Source organism: Anguilla rostrata, chromosome 9, assembly GCF_018555375.3.
Source record: "Anguilla rostrata isolate EN2019 chromosome 9, ASM1855537v3, whole genome shotgun sequence".
Lineage (NCBI taxonomy): Eukaryota > Metazoa > Chordata > Actinopteri > Anguilliformes > Anguillidae > Anguilla > Anguilla rostrata.
In genome coordinates, this window is record NC_057941.1 from 49302493 (window position 1) to 49327446 (window position 24954).

A 24954-nucleotide genomic window follows, 5' to 3' on the forward strand; every position below is an offset into this window, starting at 1 on the left:
GCAAAAAAAGATCCAGTAAGGCTGCAGGGCGGCCTTACTGGATATTTGATTTCAACTATTCTGTTGTGTGAGAGCTGCCAACTCGATGCAGTTGTGACCATTAAGCACACTTTTTGTTCTTATCGGATTCAGATTTTTCTTTAAAGAAAAGGGCGGGGCCCGGGATGAAAGGCCTGCGCTTGATATTACCGCCGTGGCTGTCCCACGCTCACGCTAACGACGCCTTCGTCTGATCGATCTACGAGGGGGAGCCACGGAAACCGTATCCGCGGGCTCAGTCGAGCCCCTCGCCGTCTCCTGGCCCTAGTTACGGCGCACTGTTAACAGGGAAGCTGATTATCTCTGAACGGGCGCCTTTTCGGATCGATGAGAATTTACTCCGGAGGGGGACGTGCCCTCGGATAAAACACATGGCCGCGTGCCCGAACGCGAATTGAAATTTCAGACGGTTAGCGTCTGCGTTTTTTTGTTCCCCCACAGTTTATCTTCGCTCGTCTATGCGGCCTGGGGACGCGTAAGTCTCTCTCTGTGAAATGAATATCACTGGGAGGCTTGGGCACCGATAGTGTCCCTCAGGCGCATGGGGTAGGGTGAGCGTCTTGAGTCTGTTAGATCAGAGCGCGGTATGAAGATTGTTGTTATCTGTGTCTTTTTTGTCTTCGCTGTGTCCCTTGGCCTCACACAGACCCTTTAATACCGACAGGAGGGTGACGCTGAGAAAAAGAAAGGGTGGGAGGGAGGGTGATGAGTGGGAGAGAGAGAGAGAAAGAGATATGGAAAAGGACAAGGAGAGATAATTAGTTTGCTGTTTTATTTGATTTATTTAGTTATCTGTATTTACCAACTCTTAACTGGCCGTAGGTATGTGTGTGTGAGTGAATGGTTTGTGTGCCCTGTGATGGATTGGCAACCTGTCCAGTGGATGTATTACTGCCTCTTGTCCAATGCATGCTGGGATAGGCTCCAGCACCCCCCACCCCCTCCCCCCTTGACCCTGACCAGGAATAAGCTGGCTGGATAATGGGTGGAGGGATGGATGTATTTGCCTTGGCGACATGGTGCCATGCATTTCCATGCCAATAGAATATATCTGAATCTGAGAGAGAGAGAGAGAGAGAGAGAGAGAGAGAGGGAATGCTTGTGAACGAGAAAAACAGCCTTCTCTTTAGTCTCCGCCCCCTCCCTGGCTACAGTCTGGTCTGCCACTCAAGCCCGTATCTGCCAGCTGCACTGGGGCGCAGGTTTCCTGACTGTGTAATTGTGCTAAATTAAGAGGAGCAAAGCAGACCCTTCTGTAAACAGAACCGTAAAAGCATTTCCATCTATTATACGTTTTTTTTTTTTCCAAAAACCAAATATCTCAGGCGTGCAGTTGAGGGAATTGGGAGGGAAAAAAAGACACACACAAAAAAAAAGCATTCATTTTGAGATGACATTTTTTTTTTTCCGCTTGTGTCCACTCGGTTTTTCCCTCCTAGTAAATGAGTGTTTTCTTCTTGTCTGGGCCCTCCGCTTTCAGTTTAAAAAAAATAAAAATGTTTTGCAGGCTGTGGTTGAGCTGAAGCCCTTTTTGATGTCTCTATAGCTCTGAGCCAATGAGCTGTGAGCGGCGATGAATCACGTGACGGAATTAGTCGTAACCAGTTTGGTACACTTCGACAAATTATCGCAGTAGGGGAAATGGATCCTGACCTTGGAGTACAACTGAAAAATAAGAGCTTTATATGTATATATGGCTTCTTTCATAAAAAGAGCTTCACAGCATAGGCCAAACAGGTGACTGTAAAACAAATTCTAAAAGACAAAGGAATAAAACGTGGTAAAATAACACAGTCAGTCTATTGTGAAACCGGCAAAAGCAAAGGAACGTGAAAGCAGAGATTAAAGTGTAATCGTCTAAGAGGTGTCTTAAAGAAGTACGTTTTCAGATGGCTCTTCAGAGGCACTGGAGTAAGTTCCTCTTTCATCTGTGTGGGTAGGGTATTCTGTAGCGTGGGGACTCCAAATTAAAGGAAGCTTCCGCGCTCCGTTTGTAAAACACTATCTTGTATAGAACAAGGTCGGAGTGCTCGTTTGGGCCCATATCTGATTTTTCAAAAAAGATTTCAGATGTGTAGCCATGTGCTAAGCCAGTCAATGCTTCAAAAGGCATTTTAAGAAGTTTCCTAATAAAAATGCAGTAAATGATGCACAGTTCATTTTAATATTTGATCTCGTTTGTATTGGTTCTCCCAGTCATATTTGTCATTGTCGGAATGGCTGCTGAATCTGTAAACAGGTGCTGATTTCTAGGTGACCTTTCTTTTTTGACATTAAGTTTTTAAAAAAACAATACCTGCCCACCTTTTCCTTAATTAAACATCTCTGCCACCTACTTATGAGTTCACATTTAAAGCCTGGATATTAGACAGAGTGTCTGTTTTGAATTTTAATAATAATAATAATAATAATAATTTAAAAAATTTCCCTTTGATGCTTAGATGACCGTGAGACTGTTCGGCGTTCTCGGGCGCGCCTGTACCAGTGGGCGGGGGTGCGGGGGGGGGGGGGGGGGGAGGAACAGCCCCCCCAAATCACTCTGTCACCTTTGTCTCTGTGGTTGTTCCAAACCCCGGCTGTTTGAGGTGGAAATGAGCATTGAAATCCCCGAAAAAAAAAGGGGAACTCTAATCGCCCCTTTGCGGCGCCAGCACACGGCTTCGGCTATCTCCGAACGCCAGGAAAAGCGTTTCGACGTAAAAAAAAAGCTCCCAGACTTTAAAAACCCTTAAAACCCCCCTTAAAAACATTATAAGTGTTAAAGACACCTGTGTTTGCTCCAGACCTTGTCCTGCTATGAGGATAATTATAGCAGACGGCGTGTGTGATGGAGATTAGGACGCAGGTTTTCTCCCACAGCTGCTTTGGGAGCCTCCAGGGTCTGTGCATTTTCTTTTTGTTGTGGTTATTTCATTGTCGTATCTTTATATCTCTGTGTACACAGGTTATCTTTGAAGGTTTTTCTTCATGAATATCAACTCTCTCTCTCTCACACACACACAGAGCGAGCTACACTTGTTACCCTTAGTCGGAGTTCTCTTTCTTTTTTTCAGAGGCTAGGATCAGGGTATTTTTATTTTTTTTGTAGAAAATTGAAAATGGATCTTGGAAAACGGCTTGGCTCTCGGGCGTGCGTTATCTCAGCAGGGGAGGCGGGCTTTTGTGTGGAGCCCGGGCCCGAGTTCTGAAGCCTCGTTCTCCTGGCTCCGCGTAAAGCCCGCTCGCCCGCTCTCTCCCGCTCTCGCCTCCCTCTCTTTCCCTGCCCAGGTACGATGGAGAGGAGGGGTAGGGGGGGACCCCACTAAATGCTGGAGTTAAAAAAACAAATAAATCTGCATGTCCAGAGCACTGCAGTGCACATAATGGGACAATACATAATGGAATTGGCGGAAGCTATATGACAGAATGGGATGGGGCTTGGGGTGTATGGGGGGGGGTTGATGACAGCAATCAAATTACCTGAAATCAGATCCGTTTTCAAATGCATTTCTTCTTAAAGGAGAAGTTCACTCAAAAATTAAATGAAGGTATGTTTCCATTCACCTGGACTAATATTTGTCCATTCAGATGATTTTACTGAAATGTGATGAGTTTTCTAGATATTTGGGGCAGCTCACCCAAGTAAAAATAGAACTCGCTGGGTCCATCTTTGTGAGGCTTCAAAGCTCCAAAGATTTACATTTGAAAAATCAACAGTAACTTGTTTCAAAATATAACCCTGCAGTTACTCAAGAACATCCACGGAGCTTGCTTTCTGCACTGTTCCATAGAACCAACCTACTTCTAATGAAGCCTGTCAACTGTATAGCCTATCAGAGCAAGGTCTTGTGCAGGTGGACTAGTATGAAACTTGAGTGGCCTCTAATCCTTTCTAAGATTAAGGACCTGTCCAGTTAAGAACATTCTATGTGATTAGAATGTTCTTAACTGGACATTCTAATGCTGATGTAACAATCGCTGCTGGTAACTGACAGCAATGGAGTTTTAGAACACACAGAAAAAACATTCCAAAAAACCTGCTCTTCGAATGGTTAAAGAAGAGGCAGTGTGTTTGGCTCTGTGGGTATGGAGGCTCCATCAGTGTACCCCGCTCCTCATCGCATTGCGATGGCGTCTCAGAACCCAGGGGTGCTCGGGTTCACCTCAGGCTCCCGCACTCTGTTTATTCGTTTGTATTCATCCCCACCGCCCCCCCCCCCACCACTCCTTCCCTTCAAACACGCCCCTGGGGGGGTCTCAGGTTCCCCAAAGTGATACACCATCTCCCCTCTGGCCTCTCCAGTCTTCCGAATGATAATCCTGCTTGCTCAGACACCTCTGAGCCGAACGGGCAGGTTCCCCCCCCCCCACGAGACGATTTTGATTGACAGCTCTGTTGCTATGGTGTTGGAGCTGAGATGAGCGTCTGGGGTGGGGGGGGGGGGTAGTTCAGCTTTCACAACACGCCCTACACACTCCCCCACCACCCCACCCCACGGGCTTTCAGAGCACACGACTCCCGAACCACGGAGTCTCGTCCGACTCATCGCAAATTAGCTTCAGGAGATTAGGATCAAAGGGACGTCCTTTCAGTGGGGCGTCCGTCATTAATGGCTGCAATACGGTGAAATAATAGCCGCAACGAACAGCGCACAGCCAATTAACATGGAGCCTACCGGCCCCAACCGAACAAAAAAATTAAAATAAAATATATAAAACCTACGGACGACTCATTTCCTCTGGCCCTGTTACGGGCTGGAAGCCTCGGTCCCATTTTTCATCACGTGATCATTTTCAAACGGCCAGGTTTTTTCTTTTTTCCTTCTTTTTTAACTTCCCTTTTTTTTTCTCTGAAGCCTCTTTAGCGTAGTCAGCGCTCTAAAGCGGTTCCTTTTCTCGGGGATCCAGACGCGCCGAAATGTCTCCTCCCTTCCGCGCGGCACTTCTCACAGGAAATATGTGCAGCGGCGCTGCGCGGAACCGGCGTCACGTAAAGTACCGGAATAAATTCCCTGCTTTATTCCCTCCTCCACCCCCCCCCCTCTCCCCCCCCCTCCCCACTCCCCCCTCCTCCCCCCTCCCCCCCCCAGCCCGCCGTTCATTGAAATTCACAAAAGTTCCCCGGAAAGCTTTGAGCGAAACGGCGGGGTGTAATTTATGTGCCGGGAGTGAAAGAGGGGGAACCTTCAGACACAAAAGTGAAAATTTCTTTCCCTCTTTCTTTCCCTCTTTCTTTCTTTCTTTCTCGAAATTGGAAAACGCTCACCTGGATGGGGTTGCGATGCTTTCGCGAGGCCTTTCATCCGATTTGTCGTCGTAGATTAACGCCTCTAACGGCCTTTTCTGTGGCATTTAATCCCCCGTTGCTTTTGCGGGTTTGTTAAAGACGCACGCCAGCAGGTGTGCCCGCACAAAGACTCCAACGGAACTCTTCGTCTCACCTGTACCTGTTCCTTCTCATTGGCTTCCCAGCCCGACGTGCATCAATATAACAACCTCCGCGCTTCTGTCGGAATCAGAAATTTGTGTCACAAACGCGGTGTTGAAATGTGTTAAATCGTGAAAGAGGGAATACTGTGATTTTCTGAGAAGGATAAAAACGTTTTCGCTAAACGTCTGGGGAGGTACGATAAGCGCTCAGGCCCGAACGCTGAATGCGATGTGCTCCCGGTGTCCGTATCACGCGTTCTGCACGCTGTAACTGACGAGCCCTCGATTTGGGGGAGACGGAAGAGGCTAATCCCGTGTGCCGTGCTGAAGAAGCCGGTAACTACTGAGCAAGCGTCATAAGAATCGCATGCATAAAGAACTAGAGAGTCCTGTAAAATAGAATTCAATAGATTAATCCTGTAATGAAGGGATTTTTTTTTTTTTTGCCTTAAAATGGCTCTGTGGTTCTGATTGAATTTCGGGGTATTTTTATTGCTCTGTACTGTAAGCTTTCCTCTTTTGTTGGATTGAATATCAGTTTAACCCTTTAGAGGACTTTGGAGCCTTTGATTGAATCCGGGGGTTATTTTCATGCTGAGTTTCAGTGCTGAGTGGTTATTTCCATAACTTTATGATTTCCGTATCTTACCTCTCCGTTCGCCATTTGAAATGTTCAGAACATCTCCAGAGGACACTTAACAGCTTTTTTTTTAGGTTAAACTTAGGAAATGAGTGAGTTTTTTCCTGCTTGTCTGGTTTTTCCCCAGCAAGTTTCACATATGGCCACTAAAACGAATTATTTGGTCGGTAATGAAGAATTCAAAGACAAAGAAAATGTTGACAAGCGAAACTTGCATCGTGTTAATAAGGAAAAAATTATGAAGAACTTAAACAGACAACCTTAACTGAGCAAAAGGGTTGCCTGTAACAAAAACCAGCGTACACTGGAGTCCACTGGTCTACGCTGCATCGATGAGACGGTACTCCACCCAGCCCCTAGGGGGCCGCAGTCAGTGACTTGAGGCCACACTGGAGCACCTTGTGGCACCGCAGCAAATACCACAGACCCCTGAAGCACATTCACAGACACGTCTAGCAAGGGCTGCAGACTAGCACCGAACTGCGCCATCGGACATCGTCGGTTGCCAGGGAAACGTTAACGATCAGCGATTAATTGGCCCACTTATACTCTTAGCCACTGTTTCCTGATTATGGTCTTGGTGGAGGGATGTGACTGCCAACTTGCCCCAGCTGGTTCACACTTTTAGATCTGCGCTGAACTAAACTGAGCTAAATTAAATTCTGCTCTGTTCTGCGATGTGATATCACTTGACAATGATTCATTGCCAAAAATATAATACATTTAAAGTTCACTCACTCAAATGTTTAATTAATGAAAATGACAAGGTTAAGAATAATTCTGTCATGAGAGGTGTGTGTGTGTGTGTGTATATATACTATCTGGCCAAAAGTATGTGGACACCTGACACCCAGCATCTCATTCAACATCTCAGAGAAAAACAGACAAAATGAATGAGGAAATAAGCCTCTATCACTCGAGAAATCATTTTTGCTCTTGAGTGCTTTTTGGCGGCCTAAAAACACCTCCAAGTACCCCTGCTATTTCCTTCCTCCGGTCTCGTATTGGAGGAGATTGCTCGAGAGAAGTCGAGCGACGGCCCTGTCAGCCCAGATTTTCCGAGCTCAGCTGGAACTAAAACCTGCGCACGCTGCGGTCTGTCAGGAAGGCTTTCCGAGACGCACCGTGAGCTTCCGTGTAGATCAGCGGGCTCACGCCGTGCGGAAATTTCCTGGAACGGGATTCACATCGTTTCCTCGTCTTATGAATAATACACGGCGGCCATGTTAGTCAGCCGTATGCAGCCATGAGGCTGTTCACGCAGAAGGAGATGCATACGATTTTCGACTTTGAAGGCCGAAGTTAGAAAAGTTCTGACTCGCCCAAAAACTTTGGGCTCGATGGTCTAGTCGCACGTTGATGTTAAACAAGCGTGAGACATCACGTCGCAGCCAGTCCTGAGCATGCTGTCCGATTGGCCGAGAGCCCACTGCACAATTAAGCTTTACATTTCCTGGACAAATGATAGTTGACTTGAGAGACAACGGTCTATCTGCAAAGACCGCAAAGCGCGCGCAAAAAAAAAAAAAAAAAAAATCAGAGATATAATCAATACTGCTGACAGGGGCATTGTGTGTGTGTGGGGGAACGGGATAAGCATCTGTACGGGGTGGGGGAAGCAAAGTGCAGAGCTGAAAACGGAAGTTTTAGCGAAGCAGGGAATAAGTTTGCGAGCGGTCCGGAGGATAGAGCAGCCCGAGATTAGCGCAGTGGAGGATGTGCGAGCGGTTTTGTGTGAATCCAAGCGATTTAAGGAGAGCGGTAGTGTAACGCTGGTGTGGGTTGGGGGGGGGGGGTTTCACACTTGGCAGACGGGGGATATTTCTCCCCTAATCCCCCCATCTGTCTTTTCAATAACACTGTCTCGTCCTTCACAGTTTTCGCCCCACTGACCTCCCAATCCCCCCCCACCCCCCCACCTCTCCCTTCCCCTCTTCGAATAATGAGCTGTCCGGAACATTCTCTCTTCCCTTCCGGCAGTCGGTCCGGTCATAGCTGTGTGAAAGAATGGAAGAGATAATTGGAAGAGCAAGCAACAAAATGTCTGGACAAAACTGTTTTGGCAAGAGGTCAAACTCTGGTCAGCGCTGAACGGTTTGTTTGAAGAAAACAACAACAAACAAAAAAAAGTGCACTTTTTTTTGTAAGTCAGATTCGGGGACAGACGTTGATCGAAACGGAGCCTTCGCGCCCGTTGGTTAATTACCGTCAGTGCTGCAGGGATCCCAAGCTGCTTTTATGTCTGGGGCCCCCCTGGTCAGTGAGGTTATACCGTCTGTTCTGTTTGTGCGTTTTTATTAGACGTGAAGCACTTCGTGGACCTGCCCTGTAACTCACTTGCACAGTCACTCACACACTCACTCTCTCACTCATTCATGTGCTCACTCATTCACTCACTCACTCACTCACCCACTCACCCTCTCACTCACGTACTTACACTCTCACTCACTCACTCAATCACTTATTCACTCACCCACTCACTCACACTCTCACTCTCACTCACTCACTCACTCACACTCTCACTCACTAACTCACTCACTCACTCACATCCTCACTCACTCATTCACTCACTCATTCATGTTTAGCAGGCTGATGAGTCTCCACAAGGGGGAGCTATAATCACTCCAGTAGCTGAAACATGTGACTCTTTAAAGCATTTCTGGTGTGTCAGCTTGTGCCACACGTTGCCCTCCAGGTAAAGCACCCTACATTGTTTCAGCTCTTCAGCTGGGTTATGTGTGGGTTGTGGAGCTGAATCACAGGTAAAGTACTGGGGGGCGCTACGTAAAGAGTGGCGCTTCGCGTCAGTGACACTGCGCGTCCTTGTTTTTCCGGAACGCCAAGGTGCCAAGGAGGTGAATGCCAGCGGGAAGACGTTCACGGTCAAGAGCTCCCTGCAGCTGCAGGTGGACCGCAACGACGACGGCGTGGCCTACACCTGCCAGGTGGACCACGTGTCGCTGGCCTCGTCCCCCAGGCAGGCCATCGAGGTGCTGGAGGTCCACTGTGAGTAGGGACGTGAATGTGCTTTTCGTCATCATCGTCATCATCATCATCATAATCAAATCACGATTATCCTCACTGTCATCGGCATGATCATAATCATAATAATCATTTTTATCGTCACTTTCATCATAATAGCCATAGTCGTTATCTTCATCGTCATCACTGTCAACATCGTCATGATAATCAACATCATCATTCATAATAGTCGTCACCCATCAGCGTAATAAAAATAGTAATCATCGTCACTTTCATCATCATCCATACTGTCATTCTCATCGTTAATGTCGTCTTCGTCAACATCATAGTCACAGTCATCTTCATCATTGTCACTACCACCATCATCATCACCAATATGCTCATCTTCATGCTATAATAATGATCAGCAAACGTTGCTTTTCTATGGATTCAAGCTGAGATTAAACCCTTCCCTGGACGGACCCGCCATCTTACTTTCCGCACAGGAAGGAAGGTAAGATGGCGGCTTAGCGGTCGACGGCTTCTTCCGGCGGCTGATTCGCTCTGTCTCCTTACGCCCCCAGATGCCCCTCGTGTGGAGATCACGCCCTCCCTCACATTCCCACAGGAAGGAGACTACCTGAAGCTGGACTGCGTATCCAAAGGCAACCCACTGTAAGTCACACGCAGGGTCACGCGTGTAATAATGAGAGGATTTTTTATACCACTGAATATTCATACTTAATTATTAAATTATTATTGGTACTAGTAGTGGCAGTTGTAGAAAGTTTGAAGTAAAAGTTTAAAAGCTTAACAACCACATTTAAAACAGAAGTTTTTGTGGCTGTGTAAATAAATAGAAAGTACAAACATTTAAAAAGCATTTATTTATTTAAGGTGTCAGTGACTGATAGCTGCAAACGGTTGCATAAAGTGAGGTTCTTTGGTAAATGCTCCCACTGAATGCTCGATATTCTCCATGGTTACGTTTGCACGGCTGTCTTTGTGAGTTAGCCACTGCGACCCTCAGCCACGCTGACAAAAGCAAGGTTAGCGCGCGACAAAGCCGAACGCCCTCGACGCTGACATCCCATAATATCTTCTCTGTGCTCATTAAAATGATCATTTAAGCTGAATTGCTTTTTTATACAGGGGCTCAGAAGGCTTCACAATGGCACAAAAAACAGAGCGTTCGCTGTGTATTGATTTTACCCAATTTAGTCTCGTCCTCCTGTGGCCCGGAGGTATTGCCAAGGTCCTCCTAAAATTCGATTTTGAGCCAGTAAGTGTGTATTCCCAGCTCGGTCCTCACAAGGCAACAAGGTCCGACTCCGCCCCCACGGGGGACCCACCCCTCGTGTTTAACGCTAAGCCCGCCCCCCCCCCCCCCCAGGCCGGAGCCGGTGCGATGGACCAAGGATGGGGCGGAGCTCCCCTATCCCGATCGGATGATCGTGGAGGGGCGGGAGCTGACCATCACGGCCCTCAACAAGACGGACAACGGCACGTACCGCTGCGAGGCCCACAACCTCCTGGGCGGCAGCAGCGCCGACTACGTGCTCTACGTTTACGGTGAGTCCCGTCCCGTCCCGCGGGGGGGGGGGTTTGTGGGGGGACGGCGCCTTGGAGGAGCCGGGTGCCCCACGGTAGAGACCCCGGTTTGGCACAGCGCTGGGTAATGTGTAGAATGAGGGGAAGCGATTGGTGTAGGCGGGCTGAATGGCCGCACCTGGGTTTTCTGAAATTTTATTTCCTTTTGTTTTATTTTATTTCCATGCTGATGATGCCAGTGATGATGTGTTGCTGTTTTAGGTTATTGATTTACATGCGCAAAACAGAGAAAGAGGAAGATAAACACTGTGAAGCAAAACAAATATACTCTTGCTCAGGACAAGGGAAGAAAATCCAGTAATAGGTTTATTTGCAGGGCCCCTCCCTTCAAAATAGAAGTTCAATAATTAATCAAGGAAAGAAATTGGAAAACGGCATCATGAACATAATGCACAAAAAAAAGTGAGAGGGAAAGCTCAACTCAACAGCCGCTGATGTGTATCGCCAACCTTGGCAACACATAGCAGCCAGAGCACTCTCTACACAATGCATATATCAGAACCAATCAGTGAACTCGCTAAGAGCCGCCGCTCACTGATTGGTTCTGAGATCAACTTCGAGTTGTAGGTCCTTGTTCCCAGAAGCAGGGGGGGGGAAAAAAAGCACATGCTGGAGGTTATACTCGGTGGTATTGTAGCGCTCCTGTTGTGAAGTAAAGAAGCCAGAAGCCGTCAGAAAGCGGAGCGTCTGAGAGTCCGGAGGACAGCTGTTCACGGCAGTGATGATGACCTTGGACAGCGCACTTCTGACATTATCAAAACAAGCGCTGCCTGCACACACGGGGGCGAGAAGCCAGCTGATGCCAGAGGGAGGCTAATTTTAGTGTCAGCGTTCCCAGAAAAACACAAAAGCGGCCCCGGCTCACACAGCTGTCCGACAGGCTTGATCACCACCGCCGGGTCGACCTTTAAAAATCATCAGTAATGGCGGTCCTTTCACAAATGCTAAAAGTATTGATGACTGTCCGCGATTCCGCCTGATTCTTCAAAACATGGCTTTGAGGTTTCCCGCGCTGCGATTCGCGGCGGTGGTGCGATTGTTACGCGCGGTCGGAAGGTTGGTCGCTGCCTCACTGCGCGAGCACTCAGCGGTCAAGAAAATGGCCGACAGAATTGAAGACATTCCATTCCCCCCGGTTTCCTGTTTTGAAAGCGTTCGATTCTCCGCTCAGGAAGCGTTCCGGTGTTCTTGACGACCGTAACGGCTACCTGTTGCCCTGTTGTGTCATGGCCTGACACCTGTATATAGCTATGCCAGGCCAGTCACCTGCTGTGGAGGTAAAGGAGCTGTGTGAGTCAGTGACTCAGTGTGAATGCCTGATTCTAATAGGGTATTTTTTTGCTTATGGCTGAATAGATGTAAAAGCATCAAAGGTCAAAGTTTGTGTGGTTAAAACATTAGAAGCCATAAGTGATATACCAACTATGAGGACACAACTTGCAAAACATCTCTTGCTACTGTATGTCTTCTGGGAGATTAGTGGAGAATCTTGTACAAAAATACACTCTCTTGGTTGATGTGCATTTATATTAAATTTACCACAGGCTTTAACCAGGCTCGAAATATCCTGTCTGCAGCACGGAGCTCATTCCACCACTAGGGGGCGTGACCGAGGGGAGTGTCCCTATAGGGACAGGACAGGAGTGAAAAACCGAGGATGTGAAATGAGGAGGTATGGCGGGAGCTTGAGGAAACCTCGAAACGCTTACCGCTAACTGCCGCTACAGTTTAGTCATTCAGCAGCAGCTTAAAAAAAAAGTGCATTTAACTTGATGAACAGTCACCACCCGCTCGGCATGGAGTTACAGTGATATCAGTGCCACCATCAGAGCGCATTCCTCAATACCTGTGAGAGAAAAGTTCGTTTTTTTTTTTTTTATAAAGAAACTTTGAGATATAGTCAGAGAAGGTGAGTTTTTTCCAAGATGTTTCTGGAAAACAACCAGTGAATCTGCCTCCCTGACTAATTCCTGAGGGGAATTTTGGGAATAGCCCATAGCCCCAAAGACCGGATGAATGGAAAGATCCTCTGTCGCTCGGAGCCTTGGGGGGTTTCAGGGTAAAAGCAGGAGAAAAGCGGTAAAGGAGAAGAGCCTCATTAACGATGACAGGATCCACCGGAATACATTTTTACCGCGGCGAACGGCTATTCATCAAGGACGACATCGACCGAGCTCGCCCGCCGCCGCCAAGTAATTCGCTAACGACGCAAGCGCAGAGAGGGAACCGCTCTCTTAGTGAGAGGGGGGCGCGAAGCTCGACATTTATCACCATTTCCAATTATTTATGAAACCTTACCCATGGAAAAAAAAGGGCTGGAATTAGGACAGGGTGGGTAGGGGTGGGACTCGTGAAGAAGCGTCTCATCTATGAGAGCCAAAAGAGTAATGAATAGAGAGGTGGAATTGGAATTGGGTCGTCGGCCTCATCTGTTTTAGCACAGCCATGGCAAAATGGCCGCCTGATGCATCGGCTGGACTCATGACAAGGATTTGGGGGGGGGGGGGGGAGGGTTCGGGGAGGGGCGTGGCCTCGTTAAGGTGCGCAAGGCTCACCTGAAATCATCTCACCTGTACACCCGGGCTTGTGTGTAATGGGAAACAATAGCAATGAGGGCAACGTGCGGTGTAGTGCCTCCTTGTGATTCTTTGTCCTCAAATGCTGCAATGGACAGATGGTGTCCTGCATTTGAAATAAAATCCTAAAATAACCACCCACTTCCCCCTCCCCCACCCCCCCAAAAAAAAAAGATCATCAGCACCCCATGCAATGTCCATCTGGCTTTCAATGCTAGGACACCTCTGGCCCTTCCCATTGGCTGCATCTTCAGGCGCTAGAACTTTCCGACATCCTCCTGCGTCTCACTCCCCCCCAGCACCCGCTAACCCTCCACCCACCAACCAGAGCCTCCCCCCGCCACTTCCCCTCCCGAAGGTCTCGAGAAAATTTAATTAGCACCCGCATACCGCCATTCACGCCCTCTTCTACGCCCTGCTTGCGAGAATGCCGGGTCGCCATAACAACAAGACCAACAAAAGCGCTTAATGACGCCGACGCTGTAAATCTGACAACCCCCGCCCCCACCCCCGTAAAGGAAAGGTAATTAGGTGTCACGTAGTGCGAGCGCACTGTCTGAATTCATTACCGCCATTTCTAAAGCTTCCTACCTGTTCTTCGCCGTCGACGGCTATCAGCACATCCCTTAAGCCCTGTTTAAGTCTCCGTAATTTCATTAAAATGCATTTTATTTCTGTCAGTGTGATATGTATTTATGTATTTATTTATTTGTTTAATCAAATAAAGACAAAGTGCTTAGCACTTGGTATCGCAGGAAGGTTCTGCTGGTGTTCGTTCATACTGAGTACTAAACTGACCCGTTATTTCACCTGTAACTTACCTCATTTGGTTTCTTGGTTCTGAACTGATCTCTAATTTTAAGGTAAAAACCTTGATATCTTCTTAATATTGTGTGCAATTGGGTTTAAGATTGCATTGTTTATTAAAGGTTAATAACACTTTTATTAAGTGTTAATAAAACCTTTAATAAGTGCATAAAGGTGTATGTGGACTATTCTTACATGTAGTGTACAGCAAACAGAACAAGACATAAACACCAAAGCCTTTTTTAGTTTGGCAAAAGAGAGGGGGGGGCAATAGAAATATAAAATAATTGATTATACTTGGCAAATATTACTCATAAAGGATTACAGTGGACTTATCAATTTAAGACAGTCAGGTTTACATTCATTTTAATCCATCAAATTGACAGACTGTTAAAAATCCATAATTACATCACATTGCATTGCATTACAGTCACTTAACAGAGCAGAGTCATCATCAGGTTTTTTTTTCCTGTCAATGATTCTCTAAGACCATCAATCAAAATGGCAGGTATTCTATCGTTCCGAGATATATTATCTTTAAATGAAAACTGTATTGAACCAAAATTGTGAATATTGTGTTTTAAATCTTGATAATGCCAGATAATGATTGGCTCACGTTATCAAAGCAAGAGAAATTAATTTCAGTATAGATTTACATCCAGTATTCTCCTACTGCAGATTCTAACATGACTTGTATAGCTAGCTGTACCGCTAACTGATGACTACTGAATGGCTTATAGGATAGCAAGGCCGGGGGGGGGGGGCAGGGGCTAGATTGGTTTGTGGAACTGCATCTGTCATGGGCACCCAGGCTATTGTAAGTATTGATGAAATGTGGTCGTTATTTGCAAGTATAACTCCCTTTACCTTTGTCATACACTGTTAGGAAATAATGTGCAAAAATTGTACCTGTGGGGTGTGTAATGGCTTGTCACTGGGGCAGTACCCTCAAATGGCCGCCCATTGTACCCTAACCCTAACCCTAACCCTTTTAGATTAGTATCCTAAGGTACAAATATGACCCAGTGAGGGAACATTGTACCTTAGAGAAAAAAAAACTCCCTACTGTATCCCTTCTTCTGACAGTGTGTTATAATTTTTGGATAACATTAATTTTATGTATTATTTTGTTGCATGCTATGTGTATTACTCATATATGTCCAGTTCATTTCTTTGCTTTTATGAATTTACGAGTATAGATTTTGTATTGAGTGTGAACAAAATGTTTCCTGTGGTTGTGATGTCATTTTGTCATTCCCGTTTAAGTTGTACCTTGTATGTCTTTGTATTATTAATATTATTATTATTATTATTTAATTTATTTGTATCATAAGAGTTTGTTTTTCCATTGTTGACTTGATTTGCCCTTTTTTGCGTTGTCTGTCTTATCTGTTTCCCTCTGTTTTGTTGTCCCTGTCTTTGTGTTACGTCACGCCCGTCCGTGCCGTTCGCCAGACGTCCCCACCACAATGCCTCCATCTCCAACTCCCCCCCCTCGACCCGTCCTCCCCGACACAACCGCTTTCTTAGACACCCGCGTCACCAAACCCACCGCCACCGGCATTGAGAGAGGTAGAGTACGGTCCCCCCCCCCAAGCCTCCTCCTCTCCTGCTGAGCGCGGCTCGAGCACAAATAATCACAGCCTCTTCCCGCCTCCCTCCTTCCTCTCTCCTCTCCTTCCTCTGCTTCTGAGGTAGAGCACGATTTAGCGCCACCTTCACCCGTCTCCTCCTCTTCCTCCTCTGATGCAGAGCCTTGATTTGCGTAGTTGCCTCTAATGCAATAGAATTGTGTTCCCTCCAATACAGTAGAATGCTGTGTTGAAGACTTCCCTCCAATGCAGTAGAATGCTGTCTTGCAAACTTCTCCAACACAGTAGAATGTTGTTTTCAGAACTTCTCTATGCATTAGAATGTTGCTCAAAGAACTTCTCTGCAATACAGTTGAATGTTGTCTTCCAAACCTATCAAGTACAGTAGAATGTTGTTTCAGAACTGCTGTATACAACAGAATGTTGGTTAATGAACGTCTCTACAATACAGTACAATGTTGTACTCTGCAGTTGAGTGTTGTTTTTTAGAACTTATCACCAGTAGAATGTTGTACTCCTAATTTCTCTACAGTACAGTAGAGAAATCTACTTTATCTTCCTCTCTTATTCTATGTCTTCCTTCCTCCATCCTCCTCTCCTAAGTACTTGCCAACCTTCCATTTGCAGCAGGGAGTCGCGGATTGTGTATTTCCCAGAAGGCTTTGCACTGAAGAGGTTAACTCAGCCTTTTCAAAAATCTAGAGCCCTCGTACACTGCAGGATTCCCTCCATGGTAGATTGAACTTTCAATTTCAATTCAGCATGTTCAAGACAATAAGAGAATAGACCTTTCTTTCGTTTTTATCCTTTTTTTTTTTTGTCCCCGTTGCACTTGATGAGATATAGACTGCCTGTCTTGGGAATACAATTCTCCCGGGCTTGCAAACAGGGTTTCAGATAAGCTAGGGCTGCCTTCAGAGATGGCCTTCAGGAACCCTGTGTGTCTTCCCCACCACGCAAACGCAGCCAGAATCAGATGTTATCTTGGTGGGTCATGAGTAAAAAATATATATATATATCATTGTGATGGAGGATATTACATTATTTTCTGTGCATAGTTTTCTTCGGTTCAACTTTGTCAGTGCTTTTATGATAGTGTATCTTTACAGTACACCTACTTCAGGGTCCATTTAGATTCAGATTCAAATTCAGAAAACTTTATTTTTTTCCTTTAGAACTTCATGTGAGAGTGGTATCAGACATGCAACCAAACAAACATATACCATTAAACACAGCGACAAGCAGCACAGTGAAAAATATAAATTGATGTAAGCGCTGCTTAAAAACACATCTTAAAAGCTGTCCTGGGTGGCGCAGTAGTCTGTGCAATAGTTTCACTGAATGTTCGACTGCGAGAGCAACCGACGGTTTCTCTGCACAGACCTGCAGCCAGGGCTCTGAGCATCTGCTTTCAAGCTTAGGACAGAAGCAGCGTGATTTATCGGTCGTGGAAAAACTCCCCCCCCCCCCCTTTGTTTAAGGTGATTTGTTGCTTTTTCCAGCTGAATAATTCATTTTAGGCTGGAGGTAGAACGGCACTGTTTGTATTTGTCCTTCTAACGCAGGAGGTTTAGTCCATCAGAGAGCCAGTGCTCCTTTACACCCTCTTCTTTAACACGCTGAGTTTTATTCTTTTCTTTCTTTCTTTCTCTCCTCTCTCGAAAATGTCAAAAACTCCTCGCCCCAACTTTTAATGAAGCGTTGTTTGTTTCATCAGAGTAAGAAAATTTTCTCTGCGGGAAAGGGAGAATCTGTCCACTCCTCCTGAAAGCACGGAGGTGGTCTGTTCAGGGGGGCAGCCGGGAATACTGGGTCTCCTAAATGAATGGTCCCCTTAGTGGGCATGAAGCATATTGCCGATAATGTGTGCCCATCACTCCCCCCCCCACCTGCTTTGGGCCCCCAGAATTATTACGTTTCTCCCCACTTACGATGGCGCTGGGTTTATTGTTTGAGTCTCGCCGACACATCGACACCTCCTTTTGAGAAACCCGCTCCCATTGGCTGTGCTCAGCCATATCGCTGGACCCGTGAAGGTCACCGGTGGCTCGAAATAGCGGAGCGTGTCAAATCCGCGGTTGCCCTTAACAACCGTTTTCCCTTAATTTTCGAGACTGTGGGAGTGGGCGGCGTGGGAGTCATCATTATCATCGTTATTATCAGGTATCATAGCCATTACAGTCAGCCTTATTTTACCGAGAAGTCATATGGAGATGAAATCTCTTTTATAAGTCAGAAGTAGCCAGGACAGGACGGGGGGGGGGTAATAAAGCAGCTGAGCAGTAATTACTAAAAGTAGGGGTCACCTCGTCCTGGGACAGCCCGTATTTCAGCCCAAAAAAGATTTGTCCCATACGTCGTGCCCGTTGTCCCCTATTTCCGAAATGTTGCATGTTCTGCATATTCTGTCAGTGATAAATAACTACGTATAGAGATAAAATTTAAAATAATGTGAAAATGCCGTACGGTTACTGTGCAGCACAAATGTGTTTTTTTTTGTCTTTTTAAATCAATGTGCAAGCGAGGGAATGATGGAGAGACGGGGGGGGAGGGGGGGGGCGTTGGGTTTGTAGAGCAACGGGCCCGGGGGGGTTAGAATAGGCCCGAGGCGCCATTTACCGCCAAACCCTCCACTCCAGCGACGGCCACTCGCCCCAAAACCTTGTTGATGCAGAGTTACGTAATTTTTATTTTCCTTCGTGGTTACATTTTAATGGTGTCACGTTGCAATAATTTGGCAGAGCAGTAAGAGCAGTGGACAAATCAGTGTGGTTACCCACACACACACACACACACACACAAGAGATTCTAGACCATACTTTTAAATTATTATTGATTTTCTTAATGGAAGGACTGAGTGCACCATAGTAATAAAGATTTTGGCTAATAAAAGGAGGAGACTGGCTCGACTGGGTCATTCTGACTGAGTTATCTCTGGGGGGGGGTGTGGGGGGTATATTCACACAGCAGACCTGAGTGCTCTCCCCCCCCCTCCCCCTTTAAGGACAAAGAGAAGCGCAGGAGAAATTAAAAAGTAATACCAAAAAATCTTTCTCGTGTCACCGTGGAGGGCAATTATTGACGATCTGTCGGCGTGGTAAAAAGAATTACTGTACGCGACCGAAAAGAAAACACCATTAAATCCTCGAGTGGGGTTCGAATTACCCATATAATAGCCCCTTTATTCATTACACTTCTCTGGCAAAAGACAATTTAGGTAATCTATTGGAAGTGGGTAGCAAGGTGGTTTAATTCTGCTCACATCCGCATTTAATAATGATAATTTTATACGGGAGACCTCCAGCATTCGATGATGTAATCCCTCATAGGGAAATGACTCTCTCTGGGAGGGAGAGATTACGGTCGCTTATGAGCTAGTTTGATTACTATTGTTGCGTGTGTGTGTTGCTTAGCAACCGGCACTTACGTTTTGTTTCTCGGTTAAAGTAATTCAGGCATCCTGGTGAGACCTCGACCCTCCCTCCAGACACGCCATTTTTAACAATTAGGAAGCGGTAATTTGTTTTTAAATCTAATTAAAACACTCTGACCCACAGCACATTGCCCGCCCGTCTCTCCCCCTCCTATGTGTTTTTCTTAAAATCTGTCTCCGCTCTCCTCAGCATTTAAGGCAGTTCATTATTCACGCAATGCAATTTAGCGGTGGAAGGGCGGCGGGCTTAAAGACGAGTGCACCGCACAAGATGGAGGGAAAAGGGGTGAAATTAACTCATTTGTTTTTGATTTATTTATTTATTTATTAGATTTTTTGACTCTCGTCCTGCCGGCCTTCGTGTGAGGCCGTCGGTCGCCAGGCGATCGTCCTTTTTACGGAGGTTTCATCGTCTTCGCCGCCGCTTATATTTTTAATTACCCCCCCCAAAAGCTGCTGAATTTTCAGTTTCAGCTTAACATGGGTGTAATTGACTCGTCAAAGTGTGGAGTCGGTAAATTTCGCTTTGTGTCTGTTTTTCCCGCTTCATTACACGCTTGTGCTTGCATGTGTGTGTGTGTGTGTGTGTGTGTGATTCTGTGAGCTTGATTGTGTATGTGAGGGAGTTTTATGTGTGTGTTGGAGTGGTGGTGTGTGTGTTTGTGTGTCGTGCTGAATGTGTGTGTCGTGTGCATTGCATTTTGTGGGTTGTTATGTATGTGGTGTGTGGTGCATGAATGTGTTGTGTGTTGTGCTGTGTGGATGGGTTGTGTGTTGTGTTGGGTGTGTGTGTGTGTGTGTGTGTTTGTGTGTGCGTTCTGCATTATAACTGGACCCACTCCAGTGGGTTTACACTTCCACTGCTGGAATATCACCCACTGGTGGAGCTCTGCTGACCTCAAACCACCCTTCCCATTCGAACCCTCCCAGCCCCAGCTCCTCCTCCTCCTCCTTCCCCCTGCATTAACATCACCATCATCACGTTTATCCACGCTCGGGCCAGGCCCTCCCGAAAATTAATTCTCTCCGAATTAATTACAGCCCCCCCCCCCCCCCGCGCTCTGTTGTCAGACAGACCCACGGAGGCCCGCCCATAACGGGGGTGTGAAGTGATGACTCGAGGATCGGGCGTAATCGGTTAGGCCGCGATCGGCCGCCGTTGGCTCGGTGGGAAACGGCGCAGATGGCGACGGCGGCGGCGGCCGTGCCAAGTTCCGCCTCTACCTCTCTCCTCCTCGCTGCTCCTGGAGGGGGTGTTACAATTGCGGGCTCGTTTGCTTGGGGGTGGGGGTTGATGGGGGGGGGGTGGCTGGCAGTACGTCGGTGGGCTGTGGTAATTAATTGCCCATTAAAATCTGCCGAAGCAAAAAGGTGATGCTAGCACGGCGCGTCGCTAACGGAAGATTTTTTTTTTTTTTTTTGGAAGATGATGAAAAAAATATTTGATAGATAAACGGTAGGTGTGTGCGTAAAAATTATTGCAGTTACAGTATTAAATCCATCATAATACGAAAATTGAATTTGGGAAGGGCTTGGGGTGGTTGATGGCTTTTGTTGTAGACCAGCACTAAAACACCTGATGCAGCTGATCCATTGAGCACGGACTTCAGTCCAGACATCGATGGGCTGTGTCAGGTGTTGGAACAAAACCACACGCTCCCATCAGCCCCCACACTGGGGTACATTGTACAGCCACAGAAGTAGTTTTTTTTTTTCTTAATAATGAATAATAGCCTGCTTTGTTAGCGAATACTGTGGCAGCATAGTCCGCATTTCTCAATGGAAACATCTCCTAGTAACAGTGAGTCCTCCAATCGGCTGGAGCTTCATTTCAATAGCATTTTTTTTTCAGATGAAGACAACTGTAAGACACCATTTACTATGAGGATGATAGACACTCCACCTTCCCAGAATGCATTGCAAATATTCTTCTGCTGCAGAGGGCAGACATTAGAACAGTTCTTCAGTTTCCTTCTCTTTCGCAAACTCCACACAGTGAAATGTCCTCAACTCTAACAGTGTACATATTGGAACCATATGTACTCTGTAAAAAGTTTAGTTAAAACCGAACATTTTACACTGGGCAGGATTCGAAGAAACCAAGCTCACAGTCCATCTGGAAACACAAAGAAACATGGGGAAAAAAACTCCATATTGGCTCTGCAGATAATGGATTGAAGAAGCTAAATGGAGAGTGCACTTACTTTCACCTCCCTCATCAGTCTGTTTGCCCTCCAGCTGAGACTTTAATTGTATAATTGAGCTCATACTTGAAGTAATAACTCGCTTAATAAGATGAGTTTTCCACCTCATTGCACTTCTCAATCATGTTTATGTTTTGCGGATTAGACACTCGGTAATTTGGTCAATTATGTTTAGTTTTTTTTTTTTTTTTGCTTTTTTTTGTTTCTGTGTAGCTCGAGATGAGTTCTTAAATGCCACAGGGATATATGTGGCATTGCTTGGCATTTTTACACTTTTTAAAATGTCTGCGATGGAATCACAGGAGCTGTCATTTGCGTATATTCCATCAAGCATCTAAATGCTGCTTTTAGATTATTAAAAGGATCAAATTTATGTGGAAGGATCACATTTATTTAACTTTATTTTTCTTTTTTCACATTGTCACTTCCTCACTCTTACTGAAATGGAATATACAATATTATTTTGCACATATTTGAACATTTTGACTTATGGACTCATACAATATAGAGATAAATACTCTATACGTCACTACAATGCATTTTTAGCATATACAGTATATGTATATAATATAATGATATTATATATTTCTGATTGCATAGATGTGTATTGATATATATTTTGTTGCAATATACTTTCGTATCTCAACAATGTAATTAATTTCCATACATTGCTACATATTCAATTTCACCAGTATTGCTTACCTGTATATGGCTCAGGGGCATATATTTTTTAAAATCTCTAGCTGTGCAGTCTTTCTACTAGAAAGAGCATGAAGCTTCAGTTGAGCATGAAATCAGAAGACGGCCCGCTTGCTGTCAGCAATAAAAGGAGGACATTAATGTAACATCTAAATGCATTAACATGACCCCTCTTTCATATTTACGCTCAACGTTTCGCTAAGTCTTTATAGGCAGCCTTTCAGACATGCAGAAATGCACAGAGGCGATAATCTCCCTGTAGTTTGTGGCCTACGGCTGTAGCGCGGGGGAACGCAGCGAACGCTTCGCATTAATATCAATATCCACCTGGACATACACCCTGCAAAGGGCGTTCGGGTGGAAGCCATTTTCTTTCTCAAGAACGTTCTCACCGTTCTTTACCGATCTTGCGCGATTCCAGACGGCTATTCAAATCATCTTTCTCTTCATCCTTTTTTTTTTTGGGAAGGTGTTGGTCGCCCGTCTCAGACTCTACCTACGGGCTGTTGGCACGCGTGTTTTTTCAAGAAGCCGCAAACTGGAAGGGGAAGAGAGAGAGAGAGAGAAAGAGAGACGGAAGATTAGAGAGAAGCGGAACGCGTAACGCGTGTCTACGGCGGCGAGCGGACGCGTTCGCAGTCAGGACGGCCTTGTCGGAACGCCCGCGCGCAGTTCATTAGAGGGGGAATCAGAGTTGCCGGAACGGGGGAAAACGAGGGCATAAATATTAAAGGGGGGGGGGCGGGTGGGGGAGGGTTGGGGGGGGGGGGTATTTGCATGTGCGCTCTGACGCTAAATCACAGGGAGAGAAGAGACTCTGGCCTTATTAAAAGATAATGCCTTTCTGGTGCGCGAGAAAAGCATCCTCTCATTTCTTATCTGCTCCGCTGAAGTGCTCCCTCTCTCTCTCTCTCTCTCGTCGGAGGCAGCGGTGATGAATTCTGTCAATCTGCACCGTTTGATGAGACGTTTGTGTACATATATACGCACACACACCCACACACACACAATGTAACAGCTGGGTGCCAAACACAGTGCGTACAATAATGAAATTCTCCGTTTTTATTCATATCAATCTTTTTTGAACCGGAGAAATTAGCTTTCATATTATTTTTTATTATTATCCGTCCTGTTCCTGTGGCGTGTCGGGGAAAAGTCAATAGATTTGCCCCCGGCGCTTTTACGGGGGGTGGCGGGGGGGGGGGGGGGGGTTGCGTCGCGGTACGAGGCGGTTATGAATAGCCCGGGCTGGAGATATCCAATTATGAAAACATTGGAGCGTTTGCCCCGGGTAATGCGCGATAATGTGAAGGGGTCAGAGGGATATTAATATTGAACAGGGACAGGCCGAGCTCCGGGGTGGCCCGCCACACGTTTCCCGTTCCTTTGACTTTCGACCGTTCCTCGTTATCGCTCTGGCCCCCGGAATCCTCTTCCGTTTGTTTGCTCAAATTAATTACGCTGAAAGACAACAGGGGTTCGATGATTGAATAGGGGTTGCTGAGGCACGGGCGCAAGGGCCTTGTTCTCTCGACTTCACCGTGGATGCTGCTGCAGTCAGGCGCACCGTATGGTTGAAGGGGAAGGACGGGGGTGAGAAGGGGAGTGGGGGGGTTTATGACAATTCCAAGAGCCATGATTGATAGGGGCCCTCAAAAAAAAACAGTGCTGTAAAATGGCAGGGTTTGGGAGTGGCTTGGTGTGGTGGGGGGCCCAACGTGAGTTCTTTCCACGGGGCCCAAACTCCCTAGCGGGTAGTGCGGCGAGCTGCTGTGATGTCACAGCCACGTCGGGCATGTGCCATGGCGCAGGTATTACCATCGCCCGCACGGTTAAACGAAGCGGACGCTAACCACCGCTATGCCGCGAGCGACGGGGGGGGGGGGGGGGGGAACAGACCGGTTAGGCACGGCGCTTTAAACCAACGCGGAAATTACCGGAAGCGGTGAGCTGCCCTCCGGCCCCCGAGACGCCCACGCGGCAGGCCGATACGGTAATTACGCTCGCCGCGAAAGTCCGGCGGACGGCTAGCCCCCGCCGCTACGCCGTCGGTTACCGAGCGACGCCGCCGCCGCCGGCAGCCCCGAACTTAATAAACCCGACGGAGGCGGAAGCGCCGCGGCGGGAATCGCGGGACGTGATCTGAATTCCGTTCGCAGAGACGCGCAAGAGAGAGAGAGAGAGAGAGGGGGAGAGAGAGAGAGAGAGAGAGAGAGAGAGAGAGGGAGGGAGAGGGGGAGAGAGACAGAGAGAGAGAGGGAGGGAGGGAGAGGGAGAGAGAGAAAGAGAGAGCGCGAGAGAGAGAGAGAGAGAGAGCGCGAGAGAGAGAGCAGGTGCTTTTCTGTGCGAAGGGGGACCGTGGAGCCTGAGAGTGCTGAGATTCTGTTAGAGGTGTTAGAGAAACAGGGGAGGGAGGGAGAGAAGGGAGGGAGGGAGGGAGGAGGGAACGGAGGTGAAAACTGTTTTTGAAATTGCACACGCGGGTTCGGTGTTGTTTATGGCAGGTGGGTAAATTGGAAGATTAGGGAGAAAGGGGGGATTGAGATTTCAACAAAAAAAAAAAAGAAAAGGAAAAACTGCACAGGAAAGGAGATCGCAGTCTGAGAAGCAAAGATCACTAACACCTGCCATTTTAAAGTCCTGCTGGAGGAAAGAAATCCCCCGGAGAGTAAAATGGGGAGGGAGGGAGGATGAAGATTTCACGGCTGAATCCCAGACAGGATAGTTGCTGCTGAACTGCCTTCACCTCAGTTGCTCTTTTCAGCAAATAAAAAAACAAGGAATATAAGCAATATAAGTAAGCGTAAAAATATATATAATTTGAGGGTTCAGCGTGTCTGTGGGTGTGTACGTGTGTGCACGTGTGTGTAGGTGTGTATGTGTGTGTGCATGTGTGTGTGTGTGTGAATATGCTGTGAGTGAGAGAGAGAGAGAGAGAGAGAGAGAGAGAGGTACCATACAGTACATTTGCACTGTTCTCTCT

General features: G+C 46.7%; 1 protein-coding gene across 3 annotated transcripts in view; it reads left to right on the forward strand.

The window, feature by feature from the left end:
* LOC135264031 (cell adhesion molecule 2-like) overlaps positions 1-24954 on the forward strand; it is a 331728-nt gene that overhangs the window by 299614 nt on the left and 7160 nt on the right. For 2 of the 3 annotated variants that reach the window (XM_064352605.1, XM_064352606.1), the window contains 4 exons: positions 8933-9094; positions 9634-9724; positions 10443-10621; positions 15499-15615. In XM_064352605.1, coding sequence (XP_064208675.1) covers positions 8933-9094; positions 9634-9724; positions 10443-10621; positions 15499-15615 — 549 coding nt within the window. The remainder of the gene's footprint in view (positions 1-8932; positions 9095-9633; positions 9725-10442; positions 10622-15498; positions 15616-24954) is intronic. The other variant, XM_064352608.1, reaches the window with a different exon arrangement.